The 18493-nt window shown below is 51.1% G+C and overlaps 1 protein-coding gene across 3 annotated transcripts in view; it reads right to left on the bottom strand.

The window, feature by feature from the left end:
* HSH2D (hematopoietic SH2 domain containing) overlaps positions 1-18143 on the bottom strand; it is a 26644-nt gene extending 8501 nt beyond the window's left edge. The window contains exons 1-4 of one of the 3 annotated variants that reach the window (XM_025368785.1): positions 17822-18143; positions 9558-9710; positions 7882-8024; positions 2791-2942 (exon numbers count right to left, since the gene is read on the bottom strand). In XM_025368785.1, coding sequence (XP_025224570.1) covers positions 2791-2915 — 125 coding nt within the window. In that variant the 5' untranslated portion in view covers positions 2916-2942; positions 7882-8024; positions 9558-9710; positions 17822-18143. Of the gene's footprint in view, positions 1-2790; positions 2943-7881; positions 8025-9557; positions 9711-17821 lie in introns of those variants that run through there. The other 2 variants (XM_025368787.1, XM_025368786.1) reach the window with 2 other exon arrangements.
* Positions 18144-18493: the final 350 nt, after the last annotated feature.

Below are 18493 nucleotides of genomic sequence, written 5' to 3'. Positions count from 1 at the left end.
TTTTTTTTTTTTTTTTTTTTTTTGAGACGGAGTTTTGCTCTTGTTGCCCAGGCTGGAGTGCAATGATGTGATCTTAGCTCACTGGAACCTGTGCCTCTCTGGTTCAAGCTATTCTCCTGCCTCAGCCTCCCAAGTAACTGGGATTACAAGTACCCGCAACCACGGCCAGCTAATTTTTTTTTTTTTTTTTTTTTTTTTTTTGAGACAGAGTCTGGCTCTGTCACCCAGGCTGGAGTGCAGTGGCCGCATCTCAGCTCACTGCAAGCTCCGCCTCCCGGGTTCCCGCCATTCTCCTGCCTCAGCCTCCCGAGTAGCTGGGACTACAGGCGCCCGCCACCTCGCCCGGCTAGGTTTTTTTTGTATTTTTAGTAGAGACGGGGTTTCACCGTGTTAGCCAGGATGGTCTCGATCTCCTGACCTCGTGATCCGCCCGTCTCGGCCTCCCAAAGTGCTGGGATTACAGGCTTGAGCCACCGCGCCCGGCCTAATTTTTTGTATTTTTAGTAGAGACGGGGTTTCACCATGTTGGCCAGGCTGGTCTCGAATTCCTGACCTCTGGTGATTCACCTGCCTCGGCCTCCCAAAGTGCTGGGATTACAGGAGTGAGCCACTGCACCCGGTCTATTTTCTAGATTATTACCATTATTATCTGGAGTTCACAGAGAGGAAGGCGGCCTTCCGTGGGACAAGCTGGTCCTGTACTATTCAATACAGAGGTCACTGGCCTTTTGTACTGATTTCCAAAACAGCACAAAAAAGGAATATATGCTGTTTGATGAACCGTTTTTTGTTTTTGAGACAGGGTCTTGCTCTATCACTCAGGCTAGAATGCAGAGGTGCAATCATAGCTCACTGAAACCTTGATTTCCTGGGCTCAAGAGATCCTCTCACCTCAGCCTCCTCAGTACACAGAACCACAGGCATGTGCCACACGCCTGGCTAACTTTTTTTATTTTATTTTATTTTATTTTTTTGAGTTGGAGTCTCGCTGTGTCACCCAGGCTGGAGTGCAGTGGCACGATCTCGGCTTACTGCAGCCTCTGCCTCCAGGGTCCCAGCAAGTCTCCTGCCTCAGCCACCTGAATAGCTGGGAAGCTGGGATTACAGGAACGCGTCACCATGCACAGTTAATTTTGTTTTTTTTTCTTTTTTGAGACGTAGTTTCGCTCTTGTTGCTTAGGCTGCAGTGCCATGGCGCGATCTCAGCTCACTGCAACCTCCGCCTCCCGGGTTCAAGTGATTCTCCTGCCTCAGCCTCCTGAGTAGCTGGGATTACAGACATGCACCACCATGCCTGGCTAATTTTGTATTTTTTGTAGACACAAAGTTTCACCATGTTGTCCAGGCTGGTCTTGAACTCCTGACCTCAGGTGGTCTGCCCGCCTCAGCCTCCCAAAGTGCTGGAATTACAAGTATGAGCCACCGTGCCCGGCCTAAAATTCCTTTTAGAGATGGAGTCTCACTATGTTGTCCAGACCAGCCTTGAACTCCTGGGCTCCAGCGATCCTCCTGCCTCAGCATTCCGAGTAGCTGGGATTAAAGATAAGTGTCACTGCACCCAGCTGCTTCTTTTAATATAGCTACTAAATTTTTTTTAAAATTGCAGTGTGCAACCCATGTTATATTTTTGTTAGACAGCAAGGCCCCAGAGCTCAGAAACCATGACCAACACTACTTCCTCTCTGTGGCCTTCACAGAATTTTCTCAAGTTCCTGCATGCAGAGGGTGGCAATAAATATTTGTTCCTCCATTTAGTTAGAGCCGGGCACACATCCTCAGAGCTCACAGTCTGAGGTAGAAAGGGCACATTAGGGCCAGACACAGTGGCTCACGCCTGTAATCCCGGCACTTTGGGAGGCCGAGGCAGGCGGATCACTTGAGGTCAGGAGTTCGAGACTAGCCTGGCCACCATGGTGAAACCCCGTCTCTACTAAAAATACAAATATTAGCCGGGCGTGGTGGTGCATGCCTGTAGTCCCAGCTACTCATGAGGCAGGAGGATTGCTTGAACCCAGGAGGTGGAGGCTGCAGTGAGCTGAGATCGCTCCAGCCTGGGCAACAGAAGCAGAACTCTATCAAAAAAAAAAGAAAGAAAGAAAAAGAAAAAAAAAGAAAGGGCACATTGGTTGTACCCTCATGGGTTGAGAGCAGCTGCTTGGGGTATTGCGTTCAGAAAGATTCTAGCCGGGCGCGGTGGCTCACGCCTGTAACCCCAGCATTTTGGGAGGCCAAGGCGGGTGGATCACTTGAGGCCAGGAGTTTGAGACCAGCCTGGCCAACATGGTGAAACCCTGTCTCTACTATAAACAAAAAAATTAGCCAGGCTTGGTGGCACGTGCCTGTAATCCCAGCTACTCGGGAGGTTGAGGTGGAAGAATCGCTTGAACCCGGGAGGCAGAGGTTGCAGTGAGCCAAGATTGCGCCTCTGCACTCCAGCCTAGGTGACGGAGTGAGACTGTATCTCAAAAAGAAAGAAAGAAAGAAAGATTCTGAGGCTGTATCCTGCCTGGCCTGGGCGAGGTGTGGGGTGCCACCAGGTCCCTGGCAGTGCTGGCCTGTTGGCCACTTGTATAGAGAAAGCTGAGAGAGAGAGCAAGTAACTTGCCCCAGGTCACGCAGTGAGCCCACACAGGTGGGAGGATTCCAGCCTGGGAGCCTGGAGCTCATTTTACACTCTTGCCACACTGAGCTGAGCCAAGTCCAGAATTCTGCAGTTAAAAGCTGCCCAGGGTAGGGACAGACAAGGAAAGAGTGGGGAGGGCAGGGTGGAGGGTGTGGGTGTGTCCTCACTCTCTTGAGATTGCACCATGGAACCACTCGGGGACCCCGTCTTGGGCCAGCTGGCCCACCTGGGTGTGCACGAACCAGTCCAGCCGTGGGGGTAGCAGTGGGGGCGGCTTCCTGGCCTCTGTCATAGCTTCCTGGGGTTGGGGGAAGGTCACCTGGGTAGAGAAGGGAGGGAAGACAAGAATCAAGCTGATGCACCTCTTATCTTTGCTCTGTTCTTGAAGCTTATGGTACCTCCTCCTTTGAGAAGTTCTGCAGGGTGGACAGAGCAATGGACTTAAAACTGGCTTGTGGCCAGGTGTGATGGCTCACATGGGTAATCCTAGCACTTTGGGAGGCCAAGGTGGGAGGATGGCTTGAACCCAGGAGTTCCAGACCAGCCTGGGCAACATAGTGAGACCCCCATCTCTACAAAAAATTTTACAATTTGGCCAGGTGCAGTGGCTCACGCCTGTAATCTCAGCACTTTGGGAAGCCAAGGTGGGTAGATCACCTGAGGTCAGGAGTTTGAGACCAGCCTGGCCAACATGGTGAAATCCATCTCTACTAAAAATACAAAAATTAGCTGGGCGTGGTGGTGGGCACCTGTAATCCCAGCTACTCCAAAGGCTGAGGCAGGAGAATCTCTTGAACCTGGTGGGGCAGAGGTTGCAGTGAGCCAAGATGGCGCCACTGTACTCCAGCCTGGATGACAGAGTGAGACTCCATCTCAAAAAAATAAATAAGTAAATAAATAAATAAAATAAATTTAAAAATTAGCTGGGTGTGGTGGTGCATGCCTGTAGTCCCAGCTACTCGGGAGGCTGAGGTGGGAGGATCCCTTAAGCTCGGAAGGATGTGGCTGCAGTGAGCCGTGGTTGTGCCACTGCACTCCAGTCTGGGGAACAGAGCAAGACCACATTTCAAAAACAACAAAAAAACTGGCTTGTGTGGCCGGGCGTGGTGGCTCACACCTGTAATCCTAGCACTTTGGGAGACCGAGGCAGGTGGATCACCTGAGGTCAGGAGTTCAAGACCAGCCTGGGCCACGTGGTGAAACCTCTATCACTACAAAAATGCAAAAATGAGCTGGGCACAGCGGCACGTGCCTATAATCCCAACTACTTGGGAGGCTGAGGCACGAGAATCACTTGAACCCAGGAGACAGAGGCTGCAGTGAGCCGAGATTGCACCACTGCACTCCAACCTGGGCAACAGAGTGAGACTCCGTCTCAAAAAAACAAAAAAACAAAAAAGCTGGCTTGTGTTTTTTGGGCACCTACTATGTGCCTGATAGATTTTACACATTCATTCATTGGCTCATCCTCAAAGTCCTTCAAGGACTTTTCCTTTTATTCTGCTTATGCCATTGTGTTTTTTTCTTTTTTTTTTTTGAGATAGGGTCTCACTCTGTCACCCAGGCTGGAATGCAGTGGCTGCATCTTGGCTTACTGCAGCCTCGACTTTCTTCCCTCAAGTGATTCTCCCACCTCAGTCCCTCAAGTAGCTGGGACCACAGGCATGTGCCACCATGCCTGGCTAATTTTTGTATTTTTGTAGAGATGGGGTTTCACCTTCCTGCCCACATTGGTCTCAAACTCCTGGACTCAAGCAATCCGCCTGTGTCAGTCTTCCAAAGTGCTAGGATTACAGGCATGAGCCATTGTGCCCAGGCTCTTATGCCATTCTTGCAAGGACTAGAAAGTTCCTTTTATAAATAAATGTTTTAAAATTTAAGAATAGAGTATTTAGAGCTGGGCGTGGTGGTTCACGCCTGTAATCCCAGCACTTTGGGAGGCTGAGGCAGGTGGATCACCTGAGGTCAGGGATTCGAGACCAGCCTGGCCAACATGGTGAAACCCCCGTCTCTACTAAAAATGCAAAAATTAGCCAGACGTGATGGTGGGTGCCTGTAATCCCAGCTACTCAGGAGGCTGAGGCAGGAGAATCGCTAGAACCCAGGAGGCGGAGGTTGCAGTGAGCCGAGATCGCGCCATTGCACTCCAGCCTGAGGGACAGAGTGAGACACTGTCTCAAAAAAAAAGAAAAAAAGAAAAGAATATTTAAATATTAAGTAAATATCAATGCCCCCAGAGGAATGAGGAAATGGCAAAATGGCAAGTGAATGAAAGAAACAGCTGACCCAATGGTGGTGCCCCTCTCTCTCTCTCTCTCTCTCTGTGTCTCAGTCTCACAGGGTTTCCCTCTGTTCCCCAGGCTAGAGTATGCAATGCTGCCATCACAGCTCACACTCACTGCAGCCTCAACCTCAGGTTCAAGCAATCCTCCCACCTCAACCTCTCAAGTAGTTGGGACTACAGGCATGCATTACCATGCCTGGCTAATTTTGAAAAAATTTTTTGTAGAGACGGGGTCTTGCTCTGTTGTCCAGGCTGGCCTGGAACTCCTGGGCTCGAGCAGTCCTAACACCTCAGCCTCCCAACATACTGGGATTACAGGCACCAGCCACCGTGCCTGGCTGCCTTGGTTTCATTAAACACCAGAGAAATGTGGCTTTAGACAGTCACTTCTGCCACCAATGTCACCACACATTGTAGCCACTCATGGCACACCTACGATATGTCAGATGCATCATTAATTCACACACTTTCTTGACAATTTTAAGCAAGCAGTACCACAGGACTTTGTGTACCAATGACAGAGCTGGAGAAAGAAAGCAGCACCGTTTTGCAAAACAGTATTAAGTGAGTATAAAACGAGCCAAAGGACTGTATCTTGCTAGATAGTTCCTTTGGGACCCCTCTTGCTCATGCTTAATTCTTTTTTTTTTTTTTTTTTTTTGAGATGGAGTCTCGCTCTGTTGCCCAGGCTGGGGTGCAGCGGCGCCATCTCAACTCACTGCAACTTCCGCCTCCCAGGTTCAAGTGATTCTCCTGCCTTAGCCTCTTGAATAGCTGGGATTACAGACATGTGCCACCACGCCTGGCTCATTTTTGTATTTTTAGCAGAGATGGAGTTTCACCATGTTGGCCAGCCTGGTCTCCAACTCCCGACCTCAAGTGATCCACCCGCCTTGGCCTCCCAAAGTGCTGGGATTACAGGCGTGAGCCACTGCGCCCGGCTGCTCACCCTAAATTCTGTCCTTAAACTGGAGCTCACTCCCTCCACCCATTGGCCCCATCTAATGTTTCAATATCTCAAAAGATCTTTTTACTGCGCTGTTTCTATGAGGAGGCAGGGCCTGTTGACCAATGGCAGTCACTATTGACTTTCTCCAACCGGATGTCAAGCATACCCTCTGGGGTATGGCCCGAAGGAATTCTGGGGCAACCAAAATTAAGCAACTGTATTAAGAAATGTTTAATAAAGCAGGGTGACAAAGCGATTAAGAGCCTGGAATTGGAGGTTGGGTGCAGTGACTCACACCTGTAATGCCAGCACTGTTGGAGCCTGAGGCAGGTGGATCACCTAAGGCCAGGAGTTTGAGACCAGCCTGGCCAACATGGTGAAACCCCATCTCTAATAAAAATATAAACATTATCTGGGCAAGGTGGCTCAGGCCTGTAATCCCAGCTACTCAGGAGACTGAGGCAGGAGAATTGCATGAACCTGGGAGGCGGAGGTTGCAGTGAGCTGAGATCGAGCCACTGCACTCCAGCCTGGGCAACAGAGCAAGACTCCATCTCTAAATAAATAAATAAATAAATAATAAAAATACAAAAATTACGGTGGCGTGTGCCTGCAGTCTCAGCTACTTGGGAGGCTGAGGCAGGAGAGTCACTTGAACCCGGGAGGCAGAGGTTGCAAGTGAGCCGAGATCGCACCACTGCACTCCAGCCTGAGCAACACAGCGAAACTCCGTCTCACAAAAAAAAAATAAAAACCCAAAAAACCCCATCACCACCACCAACAAAAAAAGAGCCTGAGCCGGGGGCGGTGGCTCACGCCTGTAATCCCAGCATTTTGGGAGGCCGAGGCGGGCGGATCACGAGCTCAGGAGATCAAGACCATCCTAGGTAACACGGTGAAACCCTGTCTCTACTAAAAATAAAAAAAATTAGAGGGGCGTGATGGCGGGTGCCTGTAGTCCCAGCTACTAGGGAGGCTGAGGCAGGAGAATGGGGTGAACCCAGGAGGCGGAGCTTGCAGTGAGCCGAGATGGAGCCACTGCACTCCAGCCTGGGCGACAGGGCGAGACTCCGTCTCAAAAAAAAAAAAAAAAGCCTGAAATTCGGCCTGACTCAGATGGCCTGGGTTCAAACCCTAGCTCCCCCACTTAGCCGCTGTGTGACCTCAGATAATTCACTTAACCGCTCTCTGTGACTGTATTTCTGTCTTTAATTTGGGGATAATGATATTTACCTAGGAAAGTTTAGCTGGCACTGTATATATAGAGAGAGATATATATAATATTCATGAATCCAGTTGTGACCTAGCATGGGGTAATGTTTATAGGTTTTTTTTTTTTTTTTTTTTTTTTTTTTTACTTGGAAGAACTCCTATTTGTCCTTCAAAACCCAGTAAAAATGTCCCCTCCTCCAGGCAGCTTTCCTGCATCTCCCTCCAGACAAAGCCCTGGCACCCCTCTCTGTCCCCAACGTTCCCCTGCTGTTCCTCTCTCTGGTCCAGCCATGACTCCATGGAGCTAGAATGTCTTCATCTTGCTCTGTCTCCACCAGCCTGAGGGTCTCCTAGGGATCAGGACTTAGGGCTAGGTTCCTGTGTTGTTGCTTTTTGCTCTGTGCTGGCCCGGCACAGAGGAGGGTGCAAGGGTCTTTGCTGATGAACAGATATCTAGTGATGAAAGACCTCATGCTCATATTCAAACTCCTGACCCTCGTCTGGGGGCCTCCTCTACTTCCTCGCTACCCACATTCCAGACCTAAAGACATCCTTGCTCTCTCTCTCGCCTCTCCACAGCTGTGCTCATGCGGTTGTCCTGCTAAGACCCCCCTTTCCCCAACTCCAGCTCCATTTTCCAGTGGTCACCACACAAACACCCCTTCCTCCATGAAGCTCTCACCCATCCCCTCAGATAATCCCTCCTGCCACCCCGGGCCCCACCAGCCCTGTCCCTCCTTCTGGCCTAGCCCAGCTCCCATGCTCTGTCTCCTCAAGGGCTGAGAGGAGGGCTGAGGCTCTTGGATCACATACCTGGGAAATCCTTGGGCGGCCGAGGCCCTCGCTGTAGCTGTACCAGTGCCTGCAGAAGCCTGGGTTTCGATTCAAGGTCTGCACGTCAATGGGGCGGAGCTGGCTGCCCTGAGGCAGTTCCTGTTTCTTCAAGCAGGTGAGCCCTGGGGGCGGAACAAGGACAGACCAAGTCACCCTGTCTGCAGTCCAACAAAGCATCTGGTGCCACATGTGCAGACACAGCTTGCTCCCGCCTTGCCCCCAACAAGTTGTTATTGAGCACCTACTGTGTGCCGACTCTTTGGAGGACCCAGGGGTGACAAGGAGACAGGTGCAGGCCCCCCTCCCCCAACTCCTGGCATCTATAATCTATCAAGCAGTGAAGAGGAGTGAGACATCATTACAAAGGGGGAACAGAGGACGGGTGCAGTGGCTCACGCCTGCAATCCCAGCACTTTGACAGGCTGAGGCAGGCGGATCACTTGAGGTCAGGAGTTTGAGACCAGCCTGGCTAACATGGCAAAACCCTGTCTCTATTAAAATACAAAAATCAGCCAGGTGTGGTGGTGCGTGCCTGTAATGCCAGCTACTCAGGAGGCTGAGGCAAAAGAATCGCTTGAACCCAGGAGGCAGAGGTTGCAGTGAGCTGAGATCGTGCCATTGCGCTCCAGCCTGGGCAACAGAGTGAGACTCCTTCTCAAAACAAAAACAAAAGTAACAAACAGGGAACAGAGGCCAGGGGTGGTGGCTCATGCCTATAATCCCAGCACTTTGGGAGACCGAGGCGGGTGGATCATTTGAGGCCAGGAGTTTGAGAACAGCCTGGCCAACATGGTGAAACCTGGTCTCTACTAAAAATACAAAAATTAGGCGTGGTGGCAGGTGCCTGTAATCCCAGCTACTCAGGAGGCTGATGTAAGAGAATCGCTTGGACCAGGGAGGCAGAGGCTGCAGTGAGCCAAGATCATGCCACTGCACTTTAGCCTGGGTGACAAAGGGAAACTCTGTCCCCCAAAAACAAACAAACAAGCAAACAAAAACCAGCCAGGTGCGGTGGCTCATGCCTATAATCCCAGCACTTAGGAAGGCCAAGGTGGGCGGATCACCTGAGGTCAGGAGTTCACGACCAGCCTGACCAACATGCAGAAACCCCGTCTCTATTAAAACTACAAAATTAGCTGGGCATGGTGGCACATGCCTGTAATCCCAGCTACTCGGGAGGCTGAGGCAGGAGAATTGCTTAAACCTGGGAGGCAAGGTTGCGGTAAGCCGAGATCAAGCCACTGCACTCCAGCCTGGGCAACAAGAGTGAAACTCCGTCTCAAACCAAACCAAACCAAACAAACGAAAAAAACAAAAACAAAAAACAAAACACCCCAAACAAACAAAAAAAAACCCAAAGGGGAAACAGGAAGCGGGAAGAGCAGTTGCACAGAGCCCCAGAGGTGGCCTAACTGACCTGGAGGAAGGGGAATTTGAGGGTAAGTAGGAATCACCTTGATCTGGTGAGTAAGAATGTATTTTTTGTAGAGATGGGGTCTTGCTATGTTGCCCAGGCTGGGGGAGGGAAGAGCAGGCACAAAGGCCTAGAAACTGAACTGAGCCTGGACAGGCTGGGGTCTCATGGCACGCTTAGTTCCACACCAGGACTTCCTCCATTACAAAATATTTAAAAATATTTTTATTAATTGACTAACTTATTTTAGAGACAGGGTTTCACTCTGTCACCCAGGCTGGAGTGCAGTGGTATGGTCACAGCTCACTGCAGCCTTGAACTCCTGGACTCAAGTGATCCTCCCGCCTCAGCCTCCCAAGTAGCTGGGACTACAGGCATGCACCACCACACCTGGCTCATTAAAAAAATATTTTTTTAGAGATGGGGTCTTGCTGTGTTGCCCAGGCTGGTCTCAAACTCCTGGGGCTCAAGCAATCCGCCCAGCTTGGTTCAAGCGATTCTCCTGCCTCAGCCTCCCGAGTAGCTGGGATTACAGGTGCCCACCAACACGCCTGGCTAATTTTTGTATTTTTAGTAGAGAAAAGATTTCACTATGTTGGCCAGTCTGGTCTCAAACTCCTGACCTCAGGTGATCCACCCGCCTCAGCCTCCCTAAGTGCTGGGATTACAGGTGTGGGCCGTCGTGCCAGCTTAAAATTCTGTTTTATAATTGCGTGGGCATTAAGACCGATGTGGTCCAGGCTGGATTCCTTATTGTATATTTATTATTAGGATGTTCGGTTTTCTTTCTTCTGATTTGAAATAAGCTGAAGCCTTTTGGGAAGTCCTACACAGCACTTGGGTGCTGGGTGCAGGCCCTGTATGCTTAACAGATTGGCCAGCCCTGGCCGTGTGCTCGCACGCCAGGCAGACAAGCAAAACTACTTCCTCCTCTCTTTTCAGGCAGAAAGGGCACAGATCCTGCTGGGGCCTCCCCAGGGGCCTATTGCCCTGGCCCAGCTGGGGCTAGATAACCCCAGGCTTACCCTGGGTGCCTCTCCCATCCCCCTGCTCTTCCTCGGCAGCAGCGGCACCTTGTCTGCCCTCTGTGGTCAACAAAGTCTAAGCAGGAGACACATGGAGCCCTGCTTCTCACTCACCTGCTGTGTGTCCTCAGGTGAGTTGCTCAGCCTCTCTGAGCCTCAGTTCTGCATGTGTGCAATGGGCATAATAGCCCTCCTTAATCATGTGAAGATGATAGGAGAGGCAACCCTCCAGCACAGCGCATGGAGATGAGTTGGGAGTGAGAGAATCAGGACTCTCTGTTGTGACTTAATTCAAGCAAGGCCTTTGTGTTTGGCTGGGGGAGACTCTGGCTTGGGCCTCAGACATCATGGGCTGAGCTGCCTTGGGCAACTCACTTCACCTCTCTGTGGTTAATCTCTTTTTCTTCTTCTTCTTCTTTTTTTTTTTTTTTTTTTGAGATAGGGTCCCCTCACTCTGTTGCCCAGGCCAGAGTGCAGTGGTGCAGTCTCAGCTCACCACAACCTCTACTTCCTGGGTTCAAGCGATCCTCCCATCTCAGCCTCCTGAGTAGCTGGGACTACAGGCGCACCACCACCACACCTGGCTAATTTTCGGATTTTTGAAGAGATGGGATTTTGTCATGTTGCCAGGTTGGTCTCGTTCATGTGATCCTCCCGCCTCAGCCTCCCAAAGTGTTGGGATTACAGGCGTCAGCCGCTGCATCTGGCCTTTTTATTTTTGAGATGATGTCTTGTTCTACAGCCCCGGCTGGAGTGCAGTGGTACAATCTTGGCTCACTGCAACCTCCACCTCCCGGGTTCAAGCGATTCTCCTGCCTCAGTCTCCCGAGTAGCTGAGATTATAAGCGTGCACCAACACTCCTGGCTAATTTTTATATTTTTAGTAGAGGCAGGGTTCGCCATGTTGGCCAGGTTGGTCTTGAACTCCTGACCTCAAGTGGTCTGCCCACCTTGGCCTCCCAAAGTGCTGGGATTATAGGCCTGAAATATTTATTTATTTATATTTTTATATATATATATATTTTTGAGACAGGATCTTGCTTTGTTGCCCAGGCTGGAGTGCAGTGGTGCAATTATGGCTCACTGCAGCCTCAAACTCCTGGCCTCAAGCGATCCACCTGCCTGGACTTCCCAAAGTGCTGGCATTACAGGCATGAGCCACCACCGGGCCTGGCCTTCACTTCGCTTCACTTCTCTGATCCTCCCGGGAAAGTCTGACCATCTGGATTTAGAGTTTCCAGGAAGATGGGGGTATGTTGGCCTAGCTCCAGCACAGACCCCTAAGACCTTACCACAAACGGCCCAACCTCGCTTCCCCTGACCTGCTTGGGTGATGTGGTCTCCCACAGACTAACGTTTTCCTTTCAGATGTCGCAACAGAATCACCCCCACACCCCTCAGTGTCCGCAGGCCTCGGCCAGCAAACGGACATGCGGGCCCCGGAGGAAGGAAGGGTGTGGAGGGGAAAACGAAGGTGCCCTGGTGGGGAGATAACGGGGCTAGAGTGCCAAGGCGGCCTCTCTCTGATAATCAGGTTCTCCAGGGAGACAGATCTGGGCTTCTCAGCAGAGGCCGCAGCTGGTAAGTGGGCCATTCGCAGACTCACGTGGGGTGGCTCTTGGGGGAGGTGGCCGCAATGCCATCTCAGTGCTGGGATAATGCTGGGCCCATACGTGTCAGGGAGTGGGAATCCCTTAGGCTCTACCAACACTGGGCTTGATGCAATTCTTCTTAGAGACAGGGTCTCACTCTGTCGCCCAGGCTGAAGTGTACTGTGCCGTCATAGCTCACTACAACCTCAAACTCCTGGGCTCAAGCGATCCTCCCGCCTCAGCCTCCCAAGTAGCTGCAATCACAGGTTCACACCACCATGCCCGGCTAATTTTTCAATTTTTATTTTGTAGAGACATGGTCTTGCTGTGTTGCCCAGGATGGTCTAGAATACCTGGGCTCAAGCAATCCTCACACCCCGGCCTCCCAGTGTTGGGATTACAGGCATGAGCCACTGTGCCCAGCCCTGGGCTTGATGTAATTTTATGGTTTTAGCTTCCTACAATGCTTTCATTCTATTCATTTATTGATCTCACAAACACTGACTGAGCCCCAGCTCTGGATGGGCACCATGCTAGATGCTGAGGATGAAGCAGAAGGCAAGATCGGGCCGGGTGCAGTGGCTCATGCCTGTAATCCCAGCTCTTTGGGGGGCCAAGGTGGGCAAATCACCTGAGGTCAGGAGTTCAAGACCAGCCTGGCCAACATGGGGAAACCCCGTCTATACTAAAAATACAAAATTTAGCCGGGCGTGGTGGCTCATGCCTATAATCCTAGATACTTAGGAGGCTGAGACAGGAAAATTGCTTGAACCGGGAGGGAGAGGTTGCAGTGAGCTGAGATCATGCCGCTGCACTACAGCCTGAGCCACAGAGTGAGACTGTGTCTCAAAAAAAAAAAAAAAAAAAAAAGGCAAGATCGGCATGGTTCCCACCCTTCTAGGGCCCACAGTCCCTGTGGAGACAGATGTTGAACAAGTTCACATGCAGGACCGTCAGGCAGAAAAGAAAACAGCAAGGCTAGGCTGGGTTCAGTGGCTCAAACCTGCAATCCCAGCACTTTGGGAGGCCGAGGCTGGCAGATCATGAGGTCAAGGGATCGAGACCAGCCTGGCCAACATGGTGAAACCCCGTCTCTACTAAAATACAAAAATTAACTGGGCGTGGTGGCGCATGCCTGTAGTCCCAGCTACTCGGGAGGCTGAGGCAGGAGAATGGCGTGACCCCAGGAGGCAGAGGTTGCAGTGAGCTGAGACTTTGCCACTGTACTCCAGCCTGGGCGACAGAGCGAGACTCCATCTCAAACAAATGAGCAAACAAAAAACAGCAAGGGCAAAGGCCCTGTGGTAGGAATGAACTTGGCACGTCTGAGGCACAGAGGATGACAGCTAAGGTGTCCAAATGGTGGAAACAACTCAAATGTCCATCAATGAATGAACGGATAAACAAAACATGGTTCATCATCCACACCATGGAATATGATTCAGTCACAAAAAGGAAGGAAGCACTGCTCCATGCTACAAGGTAGATGAGCCCCAAAAACATGATGCTGAGTGAGAGAAGCCAGACACAAAGGCCACCTAGTGCATGATTCCATTGATATGAAATGTCCAGAACTGGCTAGACATGGTGGCTCACACCTGTAATTCTAGCACTTTGGGAGGCCAAGGTGGGAGAATCACCTTAAGTCAGGAGTTTGAGACTAGCCTGGCCAACATGGTGAAACTCCGTCTCTACTAAAAGTACAAAAATTAGCCAGGTGTGGTGGCGGGACCTGTAATCCCAGCTACTCGGGAGGCTGAGGCATGAGAATTGCTTGAACCCAGGAGGCAGAAGTTGCAGTGTGTCAAGATTGCACCACTGCACTTTTCTTGGGGAACAAGGTGAACAATGGTGGTCATTGGTCATAGTAATAACAGGGTGGGTGTGGTGGCTCACACCTGTAATCCCAATACTTTGAGAGGCTGAGGTGGGAGGATCACTTGAGGCCAGTTCAAGACCAGCCTGGGTAGTGAGACACCATCTCTACAAAAAAGTAAAACAATTAGTTGAGTGTGGTGGTATGCACCTATAGTACCAGCTACTTAGGAGGCTAAGGCAGGAGGATCGCTTGAGCCTGGGAGGTTGAGGCTGCAGTGAGCCATGATCCCACCACTGCACTCCAGCCTGGGCAACAGAGCAAGACCCTGTTTCTTTTTCTTTTCTTTTTTTTTTTTTTGAGATAGAGTCTCGCTCTATTGCCCAGGTTGGAATGCAGTGGCACGATCTAGGCTCACTGCAACCTCCGCCTCCCCGGTTCAAGTGATTTCTAGCTAATTTTTGTATGTTTAGTAGAGACGGGGTTTCACCATGTTGGCCAGGCTGGTCTTGAACTCCCGACCTCAAGTGATCCGCCCACCTCAGCCTCCCAAAGGGCTGGGATTACAGGCATAAGCCACTGTGCCCGGCCGGAAGACCCTGTTTCAAAATAATAATGATAATAACTTTGATAATAAAAACTTGAAAATAATAATAATGATGATGATGATGGCAGTGATGAGGATAGTGATAATTCTGATATCAGCCTATTCTGTCTCTGTGCTCATTATGACCTATGCCTCCTCTGGGATCCACCATCTCCCTGGCTCTTCATAGCCATCCTATGAGGCAGAAACTATGATCACCCCTATTTTGCAAGAGAGGAAACTGAGGTTCAGTTGGTGAGGGTATGTGCCCAAGGTTGTGCCATTGAAATGACCTCATCTGGGGTAGATACCCGAGATTTGTCATCTCATGGCCACGGAGAACAAAGATGTGGACACACAAGAATGAGGTTAGCAGCAAAGTTTAACAGACGGAAAGAAAGAGAAGATGCTCCCTCCTGCAGAGAGAGGTCCTGAAAAAAATGCATTGACGGATGCACAGTGAAATGCAGGGGGCTTTATAGATGCCTGGTGAGGCGGTGGTGTTTGATTTACATAGGGTGTGAAAGATTGGTCGGACTAGGTGTTCCATTTGCATAGGGTGCGAAAACCTGGTTAGGACTAGGAGTGCCATTTGCATCGGGTGTGAATTTCTGGCCACCCCTACCCTAATCTTTTATCATGCAAGCGGGTCCTCTACTTGAGCTGTGGCCATGTTGCCCATCCCTTTACTGTATGCATGGTAATACAGAAAATAAAGGGAAGATGGAGTCTCCATGTTGGACTTGCCTGGCTCCCAGGCAGCTCTTTTCTGTTGACGCAACTGCTGGCACCACCCCCGTGCAAGCTTGCAGCTCGCTTATCTGTTTGCAGCTCGATTTCTCAGATTGCTCTTTGTTAGAAAAAAGAATTTCTTGGGCTGCTTTTCGTTAGAAAAGAAATTCCGCCAGGAGGTGCCCTCACAATCTGCCTAAATAATTTCTTTCTAGCTCCTGTATCACCGTGGGCCTTGAGTGATGCTGGGATTCGGGCCCAGGCAGCTCCCTTTTATCCGTGACCCATTAAGGCCTCAGAAGAAAGCCAGGCATAGGATGGGTTCCCAGGCAGGATCTGCTATTCATTGCCATTGACTGTCACTGTTTCCGAATTTTGCAGTTTTGGGCAGAAACTGCAAAGTTTCGTGGAAAGAATGCAAGTTTCCCAAAGTGGCTGTTTATCAAGCATCCCTGGCAGGGGGCGACTTTGAGTTTTACTCTCAGGATTCAGGGTCCTCCTGAGTGGGTGCTCGGAAGTTCAAGGATACAGACGACAGAGATGTTGATGGCAGCTAAGCCAGGGAAAACCAGGGCAGTCCTCTAGCCTGGTCAGGTGGGAAGGGAGTTTGCGGCTGGGGGTTCCCAAACCCATTGAGTTTGCAATGCCTGCCTTCTCCTTAGTGGGATTTGGGGGTTGCCTGGGGAGCTGCCCCCTAGGCTGCAGAGGCTGCAGGATCAACCCTGGAAGCTGGTTTCTTTTTTTTTTTTTTTTTTTTTGAGACGGAGTCTCGCTCTGTCGCCCAGGCTGTAGTGCAGTGGCCGGATCTCAGCTCACTGCAAGCTCCACCTCCCGGGTTCACGCCATTCTCCTGCCTCAACCTCCCGAGTAGCTGGGACTACAGGCGCCCGCCACCTCGCCCGGCTAGTTTTTGTTTTGTATTTTTTAGTAGAGACGGGGTTTCACCGGGTTAGCCAGGATGGTCTTGATCTCCTGACCTCGTGATCCGCCTGTCTCGGCCTCCCAAAGTGCTGGGATTACAGGCTTGAGCCACCGCGCCCGGCTCTGGAAGCTAGTTTCTTTAAGGGAAGAGGATGTCAGCTCCCTTGTGCTCACCCCAGAGGCATGTGGTGTCCTTCATTAATTCAATGGGTTCAGGCCACACACAAGCACACCACAGAAGTCCCTGTCCTCATGGAGCTTCTGGGCTGAGTGGGGACAGGGTTGGCAATGAAGATGAGCTAGGAAAAGAGAAGGGCATGACTGGGAGAGGCCTCTGCAGAGATAGCCCTGGATAATCATGACATGATGGATGAGTGGGCTTTGCACATTTCAGGAGACTGCAAGACTAGGGTGTGACAAGTGCAAAGGCCCTGGGGCCTTCTCAGTGATGAGTATGGAGTGAAGGAGTAATGAAGGAGAGGACTGGAGTGGAGTGAGTCAGGGAGGGCGGCCAGAGAAAGAGGAAGGGCTGGGCGGGGCCGTGGCTGCAGCGTGTAGAGGCTTGTGCCCCACGGTGAGGGGCGTAAAAGTTGTATCCCTAAGCCCAAGGAAGACCTGGGGAGGGTTTTTTTTTTGTTTTTTTGAGAAAGGGTCTTGCTCTATCACCCAGGCTGGAATGTAGTGGTGTGGTCATAGCTCACTGCAACCTCCAACTCCTGGGCTCAAGTGATCCTCCCTCCTCAGCCTCCTGAGTAGCTGGGACTACAGGTACACGCCACCATACTTACCATGTTTTCTTTTGAGATGATGTCTTGCTCTGTCTCCCAGGTTGGAGTGCAGTGGTGCGACCTCGGCTTACTGCAACCTCTGCCTCCCAGGTTCAAGTGATTCTGCCTCAGCCTCCTGAGTAGTTGGAACTACAGGCGTGTGCAACCACGCCGGGCTAATTTTTGTATTTTTAGTAAAGATGGGGTTTCGCCATATTGGCCAGGCTGGTCTCGAACTCCTGACCTCAGGTGAACCACCTGCCTCAGCCTCCCAAAGTGCTGGGATGAGATGTGAGCCACTGCACCCGGCCAATTTTTGTAATCTTTTTTTTTTTAGTGATGGGGTCTCACTATGTTGCCCAGGCTGGTCTTGAACTTGAACTGGCCTCAAGCTATTCCCCTGCCTCGGCCTCTCAAGGCACTGGGATTACAGGCATAAGCCACACACCCCAACCCCTGGGGGGAGCTTTAAACAAGGAGGTGACACTGATGTCAGTTTCGTAAGGACACTCTGAAAATAGTTTGAAAGACAGAGGGGAGGACCGGAAACCCATGAGGAAGTGGTCGCAGAGGTCCAGGTGGTCGTGGCTACAACTCAGGAGGGGTCAGCTGTGGGCACGGTGGGGAAGGCAGGGATGGAGTCCAGGGTCAGGGCTGTGTTACACTTACAGTGCTGATGAGACATTCAAATTGGAATACAGAGTGGCGGGTGAAACCCAGACTTGAGTCTGGCTTGGATTTGCAGCTTGGAAGTCACTGGCCTCCCTAAAGGCATAGTGTGTGCAGAAAAGAATGAACAGATCTGAGGCTGGTCCCTGAGAAAGGCCTGCTGGTTGGCCTGTAGCTGGTAAAGTTCCCTACAGATATAAAACTTCCCTACATGCGTGGATCATGACGGGTGCCTACACTTTCTGTACAAATGATGTGGTTTACGCTAAACCCCTGCTTTCTTTGTAGGAGTCTGGAATCCTGGTAAGTGCCAGGTAGAGGGTTCCTGTGTGACTGGCCTCATAAACACATGGGCACAGAACTGCCAACCAGCTTTCACGAGAGACACATTACACACATGTTGTTACAACTCATTGGGGGAGTTAAGCATGGGGTGTGTGACCCCACTGTGAGAGGATTCTGGAAGCTTGTCTGGTTGCCTCTAGACTTCACTCTGCCTGCCTTTTCCCTTTGCTGATTTTGCTGTGATCTTGGCTGTGAGTACAGCTCTCTGCCAAGTCCTAGGGAATGGCTGGACCTGGGGGTGGTCTTGGGAAGGACCCTGGGTAGAGTGGAAGGAACGCCCTGGAAAGCCAGCCAGGAGAGGGCCCCTGGAAGGACCTACCAGGGAGGCAGGAGGGACACAGTGGCCAAGCCGTGTGCCAGAAGCCAGGTGACGCAGGCTCTTGCGGGGGATGGGGTGCTCATGGGAGCTGAGGGGTGCAGAAGCAAGGACTCAACGTGGCCAGATGGGTACCACTGGGGACCAAGGCAAGGCAGTCTCGATGGCATGGTGGGGCTGATGTTGGCTGAGCAGGTCAAGCAGAGGAGTAAAACAGCAGGGAGAGACCCCTTTCCACTTTCCTGCAAAGGAGGGCTGCAGGTAGGGCTGTGGCTGCAGGTGGGAAGGGCTGGGTTTCTTTTTTTTTTTTTTTTTTTTTTTTGAGACAGGCTGTTACTCTGTAACTCAGGCTAGAGAGCAGTGGTGCGATCTCAGCTCACTGCCGCCTCAACCTCCTGGCTCAAGTGA

This window comes from Theropithecus gelada, chromosome 19 (assembly GCF_003255815.1).
Source record: "Theropithecus gelada isolate Dixy chromosome 19, Tgel_1.0, whole genome shotgun sequence".
NCBI lineage: Eukaryota > Metazoa > Chordata > Mammalia > Primates > Cercopithecidae > Theropithecus > Theropithecus gelada.
Note: the sequence above shows the minus strand (reverse complement) of the source record. Positions and strands in the feature narration are given on the sequence as shown.